We start from the raw sequence: 10,623 nt of genomic DNA, 5'->3' as shown, positions 1-10,623 counted from the left end.
AAAAAAAAAAAAAAAAAAAGGGAAATAATTCCTTATTTTCCATTGGGGTTGACAAAATTGCTGTTATATTCCATATTTAAGTTATTTTATTGAACAAAAGGAAAGTAAAACAAGGTAGAAGAGTAGAAATGAGCTGACTTCTGAAAGGCAGTATTGTTTTTCTTTATCTGTGATCTTTGGATGAAACAGTTCCTGTTTAGGACATTTAGTGCTTGTAGTGACATCACGTATCTCTGATTATTGCCCTTATAGAACTCACCTCAATTACCAATGTTGCCTTGTATTTCTTACTGTACATTTGCGGTTTGAATCCTACAGTGATGAGAATTCCTTTACTGCAAGAAGGAGGAAGTTGTCCAGCCTCAGGTTTTACAAAAAACTCTGGATCACTTTTAGGTAGGAAGTAGGCGGTGAATTGTTGAGGGTATCTGGAACAGAAATGTGAATATCAGCCAGGTAAACTGGATCATTACCTCATTTATTTTGTGAGAACTTGATGAATACAATTTGAATCCTGCTGCAGTTGGCCTACAGGTAAACATCAATGCTGAATGCTTAGAGAATAAAAGGAGACATTTTAAAAATTGCTGAGATGGGATTCTCAGCAGGATGATAAAATCCTGAAGATTATTTTCAAGCACATCTTATATTCATAGTGTACCTAGAAGAAAATGCATGTCCTTATAAATGTTGGCATGAATGAAAATTAATCGTTTACAAATGTCATAATGTAAAATTACTGACCACTAATTTTATTGTAAAATCTTTTGTTTCTACTACTATTTCATTATGATATCTTTGCACTCTCCTTTAACTTTCCATTTGCTAAATGAAATGCAAACACTTTTCAGTTTCATAAAAAATTCTTGGGTCTGAAGATGGGTTACTATGATATGAAATAAGCTGACAGTTAAGATTCCAGTGAGCATCTTCATATCAAGATTGACTAGATTTGAGATGAAGATTGAGAAAGAAGTTGAGGAAATTTTGTAGAAGAAAGTTGGATAGAAATCAATGCATGAGAAGTTGTAAGGCATTAAAAAATCAAAATTGAGGGGCTGGGGATTTAGCTCAGCGGCAAAGCACCTGCCTGGCAAGTGCAAGGTCGTGAGTTCGGTTCCCGGTACCAGAGAAAAACCAAAAAAAAAAAAAAAAAAATCAAAATTGACAGGGAAGATGGATGTCAAAGGTCAAGTGTGGCTTCTGAAAACAGATTCAAGAGTGTAACAAAGAAGACCCAGAAGATTCTCATTAGAACTCTGTGAACCAATCAACAAATATATATGGAGTATCATGATGGAAGATATGCAAACACGGTTTATGGATATGGATGGCCTGGATTTGAATAAACTCGGTACCTAAATTCAGGAAATTTACTTAATCTTTCTATGCTTCAGCTTTATTATGTGTTCAATTAAGTTAATAACCATAGTAAAGTCATTATATCAATTCCTAACACATGGCAAAGTTCTCTGTATTAGCCAATATTTCCTTAGTAATGATTATCATTACTTGTGCTTTAAAATATTTTATAACCAGTGATAAGAAATAATGAATGATCTAATAAACGAGAAATAAGTAAGACAGAGTGTCTAGGAGCATTACATCATCAAAATTGCAAAATAGCAACTCATAAGCCTTCCTTCTTCCAGTGGAGATACCAATTCAGAAATGATATATGGAAAAATTCCCTTTTCAAGAAATCCAGATAACAGATAACAGGGTCTGTACCACAGTTCAGCAAGAAAGAAGCCACACAGAACCCAGTAGGAAAATTCTCGGCCCATTTTTGCAATGTTTTTTTCCTGCTGGACAAAGTAGCCCCTTCCTGGCTTGTGTCTGAAGAAGAAAATTGAAGTGAGCACACAAGGTGGGTAGTTTTCCAGGAGAACTGGTTTATGATTTGCTTCTATCAGACTGCTGATGGAATTTAGCATCTTCTAGATTTTGGGGGCCACTGAGAATCAAACACAAAGTTGGGAGCTGGAAAATACGCTAAGTGCTTTGAAAAATGCAAGACAAAGAGACAACAGTAGAATGGATCAAATCAAAGGAAGAATCCCTGAACTTCAAGATAAATTGTTTAAAAATATCTAGTCAAGCGAGGAGAAAAGGACAAAAAGATTTGAATAAAGTGTATGCAATTAGTAGGATACTAGTGAAAGAGCTAACATGTAGGAAGGTGACATTAGTAAGGTGATACAGTTGTAAATCCAAGTCTTTTTTCCTTCCACAAAGAGCAACAATTTGTGAGAACTATTGTTTTGCTGATGCTATGGTTTGTCTCCTTCAGAATTCATGTTTAAATTTAATCACCAATGCAACAGTGTTGTTGGTGGGGTCTAACGGGAAATGATTATATCATGAAAACAGAGGTCTCAGGAATGGATTATGCCATTGTCATGGGAGTGGTTTAGTTATTAGAAGAGCAAGTTATTATTAAAGCTGCATGCTCTATCTATGCTTTTTTTTTTTTTTCTTGACTGGGTCTTATACTTTCACCTTTAGCAATAGTAAGATATAGAAAAGATCTCTTCCAGATGTTGGTTTTTATAATACCCCGTCTCCATAACGATGAACAAAATAAAATTTATTTCTCAATAAATTACCCAGTGTATGGTATTCCGTTATAGCAGCAAAAGTGGATTTTGACGTCTAACCAAAAATTGAAAATAACTGTTTTAAAGCAGCTTAGCAAACTGTAAGAGAACAGACAGACCACTCAGCAAAATCAGAAAAGTAATACATAAACAAAACGAAAAGTTCAACACAGATAGATACCATTTTTAAAAAGCAATCTGGCAGTCATCCATGAATGAAAATAAATCTGGAAGAGCTCAGAAGCTCTACAGCAATGCTACAGTAATGGGGAAAAACAAGAATAGCTGCACAAATGGGTATCACCCCATCCTTGAAGCAAATACTAAGCACAGAAAGAGAACTCTGGCTTGCAAGTCCCGTTAACACCAAAAAGGAGAATGGGTTAAACAGCTGGTTTCCCCAACATTTTGGGAGCACTATCTTGGAGAGTAGCTTCAGTTTCGCACTACCGTAATCACTGGAGAGACTGGTACAGTTGATGTGTCTAAAGACAGTTGGAAACAAAGAAGGTGGAGACTCTCAATAGCAATCATGTAGCAGGAGTCACCGCGTTTTCAGTGTCGTGCTCTGCACAGGACTCCATTACACTTCTTCACCGAGAATGTCAGAAACCCTCTTAGCTGTCTTGCGTCCCCAACCACATTCACTGCCACGGACCCCACAGCATTTGATGTTGAGTACTCATGTCTGGCTCTGCAGAGCAACCTGAGAAAGCAAACAGCCAGCACAGCCATCACAGACTTCCTGCTGCTTTCACTACAAAAAGTTCTGCACATTTTTGTCTACATGGTCTCCAGGTGCCTGCAGCACTTCATCTTCCCTAATCTAAAGCCACTCCAGCGTCTGCTGCTATGGATGCTCTCGCTTAGTATCCAATATAACCACCAAATGTGTGCTTACAAACGGCCCTGAGTTCCCTACTAAAGATACCAGCTTTCACTCTAGCGCACCAACAGCTGATGCCTGCAGCGAGGCCAATGAATACTGCCATTCCCAGCCCCTACAACTGCCTGTGTGCATTAGCAGCTGGTTTTGCCTCCTGAGGCTATTCCCACCACTTTGCTTAAATACGCAGCAGGCCCCTGCAGCTGCACATGCATGCACACCTCCAGCGTGGGCCTGTGGCTGTCAGTCCATGCCAGCTGGCTGCACCATATTCCACCTGTGTACCAATTCCCCAGATCAATGGAATTATTCTGTATCACAGACTTATACTAATAAAAATTTTTTTAAAAAGCAGGAAAAAGAGAAAAAAGGCATGGAAGAAGAAGAGAGCAAACGGAAGGAAATAAAAGCCCTTTACTCAGTTTAAAAAATTAAAAAATGAATACCTAAGAAGAGAAAGTGGCAAAAACAGTGTGCTCAAAGAGGGGGTATTAATGGCAATGTGATTTGTACTGTAATAATTTTTAAAATTTGAGTTTTTACCATATATTTTGGTAACACCTCATATACAAAGCATTTTATCTAATAGCACATGGGTAGATAATACATTAGGCCATAAAACACATATTTGTTTGATTTATTTCTACTCAGATCCTTATTATTCTTTACTATTTCCTTTTACATACTAACTTTAACTCTAGGCTATTCTTTTTATAGTTCATTGATATATAATACTGCTTATTTGAGATCCTTTATCATTTTTAATTTGAATATTTCTCTATAAAGGTCCCTCTTAGAACTCTTCTTGCTGTGTCCATTAAGATTCTATACACTGTATTTTCATTTTAATTTGTCTCAAGTCATTTTAAAATTTTATGATTTCTTTAATTTCCACATATTTGTGAGTGTTTCTAATTTTCTCCTAATTTTCATTTCTAGTTTCATATCACTGTGACTGGAAAAAGCATATAAACCCATAGGAAGAAAAATAAACAAGGCTGGGTTCTTTTCAAAGAACGGACAAACTTAGATAAATAAAATCAGAAATAAAAGCATATTACATTGAAACTTTCAGAAATTAAAAGGAATATAAAGGCTTATGATAAACAATTGTATGCCAGTAAATTAGAAAATTCAGAAAGAAATTCATAATTCCTACAAACATACTACTTTACTAAGATTGAATCAAGAAGCAATAGACTAGCTAAGGAGGTCACTAACAGATTGTAGCAGTCATTAGAAACTTTCTAGCAAAGAAAATTTTAGCATAAGATGGCTTCAGAGCTAAATTCTAAAAAAACATTCAAAGAGGAATGAATACCAATCAATATTAAACTCTTCTTAAAAACAAAACCACACCAGGTATGGTGGCACATGCCTGTAATCCCAGCACTCGGGAGGCTGAGGCAGGAAGATCATTGCAAGTGTGAGACCAGCCTGGGATACACAGTGAGCTTAAGGACAGCCTGAACTGCATAGTGAGACCCTGTCTCAAAAAGAAAAAAAAAAAAAAAAAAAAACAAAAAAAAAAAAACCACCAACCTCTATATAACATTAAAGTTCTACAAACTTGAAGAAGAGCAAAAGAAACCAAAGAATAGCGGAAGGAAAAGGATAGACATTAGAGCTGAAACAAATAAGATAATATAAATACAATAGAAAAAAATCAACGAAGGTATGAATTGGGTTGTTGAAAACATCAACAAAATTGATAAAGTTTTAGCTGGACTAACTTAGAAAGGAAAATACTCAGATAAATAAACTAAAAATGAAGACACTTTATAACTGATATTGCAGAAGTCACAAGGAGTATAGGACACACTATGAACAATTATAAGCCAAAAATAAAGGATTACCTAGGAAAAATAAAGACTTAGAAAGATATCAACTACAAAGACTAACTCATGAAGGAAGAGAAATGTGACCAGACCTACAGCTAGAAGGAGACTAAATCAGTAGAACTCCCATGAAAGAAAAATGCAGGGCCATTTAGAAGAAATGTCTGTGGCTATTGGTGAGCTATAAAATTTATCCTTCTTTAATCTATTCTGCTATATTTCCTAAGACAAAATTTAAATAAAACCTTACAGGTTTTCTTTGAAAGGAGAAGAATATTGTTGCACTGCTTTATGCATGGATAATGGTCATACCCATCCATCATTTATTAAATTTCTGTCACGTAAAATTTCAATCAAATGTCTTAAATAAACTGAGGAGGAGATTTTAATCAAAAGGAAAGAATTTAGATAGGATCCCAGAGGATACAGGGGTAGACGGCACCCTGGGACTTAGAACTGCATAACAGGGGAGTGACGGAGAGGGGTCATTCCTGGAAGAAGCCGCAAGGCCTGCTTTCTTCGTGTGGAAGAGATGGACGGATGGACTCAGAAACTTAGTCCTAAGCCTGACTTGGTGGTTTTCTGCCTTGACACACAGCAGCACCTGCTGATTATGAACGTACTCATCAATAATCATGGGGAAGTCACTACAGACCCGAAGCAACGTAGTGTTCCGCCCTTATGCCCTCAGCGATGGTGGTACATGTGTGCCAGCTTTTCCAGGCTGTGTTGGAAGCCTGGATCCCTGTCCGATCAGGAAGAAAGCTGAGAGCAGATGGCACTGCCCTTGAGGAAGATGGACACAGGAGTAGCCCAAGGACTTTAGGAGGCCATGGGACCTGTGGCAGGGCCCTGCGAGCCAGGGAAGGCAACATGAGAAGCAGATTGGCAAATGTATCCAGCATCAGGAATACCCTCCCTAGTAGAAGTAGCATAAGGAAATGTGATCTGCCCATAACAGAGAAAAATATATGTCATAAATATACATCTGGCCTGTAATCTTTCGTTGGTGCTGGTCAAATGCCTGGCACACAGATGACCACCAGTGCATATTTATACTTCAGTTCTGCCACTATGACGTTCAGACCTGATTTCCTAAAGTATGATGAGCTACGTTTCTTCTGTTATATAAATCCCTTTAACTACCAGCTTTTAAACTGACTTTCAAATTACACAGTTTCCATCCCTGGTATTAACCCAGGCGAGTATGGGTTCATGTAGTCTCGAGTATTCATGAGAACCACTGACGCTGCACTGTTGGAGCGACTAATTTCACAGAGGTACGCAATGACACTGCACAGACTGAGGGTGCAGTTACAAGGCACTGCGCCTTGCCTACTACTGGGCTTCATCAGGATGTTTTTTGTCTTAGTCATTCTGTACACAGTAATAAGCACAGTGTTCTCATTCTCAACAGTAGATAAAAATTAAAGGTATCAGCTACTGCTGAGAAAGGGATGGCTAAATCAAAGCAATTTGTAAAAATGTTATCTAGAAGAAAAAGTATCGGTTATATTAGAGCATGCATTGTTGAAGCAATAGCTTCAAATTGTTTATGATGTGAATGGGCCTCTTGCAAGTTACATGAGGAAACAAGATAAAGAGTTTGTTGAAATTACTTCACATGAGAGTAGGTAGTTAGCAAGAAATGAGCTGGAGCTGGGAATGTGGCAGCAAGCCCTTAAGAAAAGATTCTAAGAAAGGCCAGGTCCACATTTCCTGAGTTTGTACTTCCTGGGCCTCCTGAGAAGAGCACATCATGCCCCCGTACAGCCCCCATCGCACAGTCTTGCACCTTTTGGTCCCACACAGTCACATCGTGGGGCACAAACCCCAGGTGAAACTGCAATGATCCTTTTAACCGAATTATCTTTACAGGGGAGCTGATTTGCTAGTACTGTGTTCACGAACTTGGGACTCTAAGGTTTAATATGTTATTTTTTAGAACATCAAGGCCACATTCTGTCTTCAGCAAATTCTTCTGATTTGTTACTTGCAACGTATTCCTAGATGCCGTAGGTACCACAGGAAATATAATAATTGGGTACTCTATCCCCCAAAAATCATCTGTATGAGACAACTAAAAACAAAGCTGATTAAAAATTTTAAATACAGCAAGTATATACTGACAATGAATGATTAGTATGGAAAATAAAGGGAGTGGAAATTCACAGAAGAAACCAAGCTGTTTAGTGGACTGGCCAAGTAAATGGTGAAACATACTTTAAATGATTGTCCTGCCTGGGTTGAGAACATATTGCACAAAGACAAGTCAGGAGCAGGAGACTGGCAAATCTTTGCAATAATCTAGGTTAAAAATGCTAGTGGAGAGCTGGGCGTGGTGGCGCATGCCTGTCATCCCAGCATTCGGGAGGCTGAGGCAGTAGGATCGTTGCAAACTGGAGACCAGCCTGGGCTACAAAGTGAGCTCAAGGCGAGCCTGAACTGCATAGTGAGACTGTGTCTCAAAAAGACAAAAAAAATTTCTCCTTCTTTCCCTTCTCTTTTCCCACATCCCAGCTGACCTTTACCCTTGAGTGTTTTCGTATCAATTCACAATGTCTATCATACCTCCAAGTTTAAATTAACTCTTTCAGGTTTTACACTAGTGAGACAATGCAGTGCTTGCACATGTAGGTCTGATTTCTTTCACTTATGAGTATGGTCTCTAGTTGTGACCATTTACCTATCAAAGCCTCGAAAGGGAATGAAGGAGAAATGTTGTATGTATGTATATACAGGATAGTTAACATAGCTGTTCTACTGTCATCTATTTCTTTGCTGAAAGAAACTGTTAATGAGTCCTTGATTGATCAATGTTGCATGTCACTATCTGTTTTCATGAGAAACCACTTTGAAGATATCAACATGTAATACAACAAGCATTGTTAATTTCCTACCACTTTGTTCGTAACTCTGTATTGTCTGTACTGTTCTGTTGCTATTTTGTAAAAGGCTGTCTGTCTGTTAATGTTTTCCTCCTTCTATTTTTAAAATAAAAAAAACACACAAAAAAGTGCTAGTGGCTCAGTTCAAGATATGAGCAGTAGTAATGGTGAAAAATAGCTGGAGTTTGCTCATACCTTATAGATTCTATTGACAAATTTGCTAAGGATCAGATAGAACATACAAGAGAAAGATGAATCAAAGTTTGCTTTAAGATCCCACATCTGGCCATGTTCACTATATTGTTTCTTGCTACCCAAGAGGAAGAGATATCTTTCCATTTTCTGATATCTTCTCCAATCTCCTTTTTCAGAGTACTGTAGTTTTCCATGTAGAGGTCTTTTACTTTTACTTCTTCTGTTAGATTAATTCCTAGTTCTTTCATTTTTGGGGGGATATTATTGTGAAAGGTGGTTGTTTCCCTAACTTCCCTCTCAGTGACTTTGTTATTTATGTACAGGAAGGCTATTGATGTTTCAGTGTTGACTTTTATCCAACTATGCTACTGAATTTGGTTATTAAATCTAGAAGTCTTTTGGTGGAGTTGTTAGGGACTTCCATGTAGAGGATCATCTCATCCGTGAATATTATGATAAATTCTTCCTTCCCTAGTGTTACTCCTTTTATTTCTTTCTCTTATTGAATTGCTCTGGCTAAAGTTTCTAGAACTAGATTAAGTATGAGTGGTGATGGTGGACATTCTTGCCTTGTTCCTTATTTTAGAGTGAAAGCTTTCAGTTTTTGCCCATTCAGTGTGCTGTTGGCTGTTGCTTTGTCATTTTATCAGATTGAGCCATCTATTTCAATTTTTCTGTAGGGTTTTTAATCATGAATTGGTGTTGGACTTTGTCAAAAGCTTTTTCTGCACCTATTAAAATTATTATATGGTTTTGTTCTTTGGCTCTGTTAATGTGGTATATTACATTTATTGCTTTTGCCATACTTCCAAAATTTTTATACAGATTTAATGCAATTCTAATCAAAATTCCAACAGCTTATCTCACAGAATTGGAGAAAACAATCCTAAAATTCATTTGGAACTAGAAGAGACCTAGAATAGCAAAGGTATTTCTAGGCAACAAAAGCAAGGCAGGGGGCATCACAATCCCCAACTTGAAATTATACTACAAGTCTATTGTGATAAAAATATCATGGTACTGACAAAACAAACAAACAAAAAGCAGACCCCAGGATCAATGGAACAGATTAGAAGATGCAGAAACAAATTCATAAATACTTAGTCACTTTATCATTGACAAAGGTGCCAAACACATTCACTGGAAGAAAGATAGACTCTTCAATAAATGGGGCTGGAAAAACTGGGTTTTCACATACCAAGATTAAAATTAGACACATATCTTTTACTATGTACTAAACTAAAATAAAAATGGATCAAAAATCTAAACATTAAAACAAAAACATTAAATTTTCTGGAGAACAGAATAAGTAGAACTCTTGAAGACTTTGGGGTAGGGAAAGACTTTATGAACAAAACCCAGTTACACAGAAACTATCACAAAGAATCAACAGCAAGGATCTCATCTTATTAAAAAGCTTTTGTACAGCAAGAGAAACCACAAACAGAGTAACAAGACAATCCACAGTGTGGGGAAAAAATTTTGCCAGCTGTTGCTCAAAGACTTTCTATCCAGAATATGTAAAGAACTAAGAAAAATAATCAGACCCCCCACATTTAAATAGCCAACCTAAAAATGGACATCTGAAATCAATAGATATTTCTCAGAAGAAGAAATAGAAATTGCAAATCAATATATGAAAAAATGTTCAACATCACAGGTCATTCACAAAATGCAAATTAAAACAATGCTGAGATTCTATCTCACCTCAGAAAGAGTTGCTATTATCAAGAAATCAACCAATAGCAAATGCTGGTGGGGATATGGGGAAAAATGAACCCCTCTCCACTGTTGGTGGGAGTGTAGAGTGATGCACACTGTGGAAATCAGTGTGGAGATTCCTCAAAAAACTAGGACTAGAGCTTCCATTCGACCTAACTATTCTCCCTTCTTGGTATGTTCCTGAAAGAATAAAAGCATCATACACAGTGATATATGCACACCCGTGTTTACAGCAGCACAGTTCGTAATAGGCAAATCTTGGAAACAGCCCAAATGTCCATCAGCTGGTGAATGGATAAAGGTGATTTTTTTATAAATACAATGAAGTATTACTCTGCCATGAAGAATAAGCTTGAGACATTTCTAGGTAAATGGATGTGCTTTGAGGCCATACTCTTACGTGAAATAAATCAGACACACACATGGAAATACCGCATTATTTCTCTTGTGTGAGAAACTAAAAGTGTAAATAGGACCAAAATATATATATATAT

The 10,623-nt window shown here is 37.1% G+C and overlaps 1 protein-coding gene across 1 annotated transcript in view; it reads right to left on the bottom strand.

The window, feature by feature from the left end:
* LOC102019004 overlaps nucleotides 1–10,623 on the bottom strand; it is a gene marked incomplete in the record, with an annotated part of 405,168 nt that overhangs the window by 6,681 nt on the left and 387,864 nt on the right. The window contains 1 exon segment of the mRNA XM_005414632.2: nucleotides 260–428. Coding sequence (XP_005414689.2) covers nucleotides 260–428 — 169 coding nt within the window.

The sequence above is a fragment of the Chinchilla lanigera genome, unplaced genomic scaffold (genome assembly GCF_000276665.1).
Source record: "Chinchilla lanigera isolate Chin_1 unplaced genomic scaffold, ChiLan1.0 scaffold00192, whole genome shotgun sequence".
NCBI classification, from domain to species: Eukaryota; Metazoa; Chordata; class Mammalia; order Rodentia; family Chinchillidae; genus Chinchilla; species Chinchilla lanigera.
This window is presented reverse-complemented; position numbering and strand designations above follow the sequence as displayed.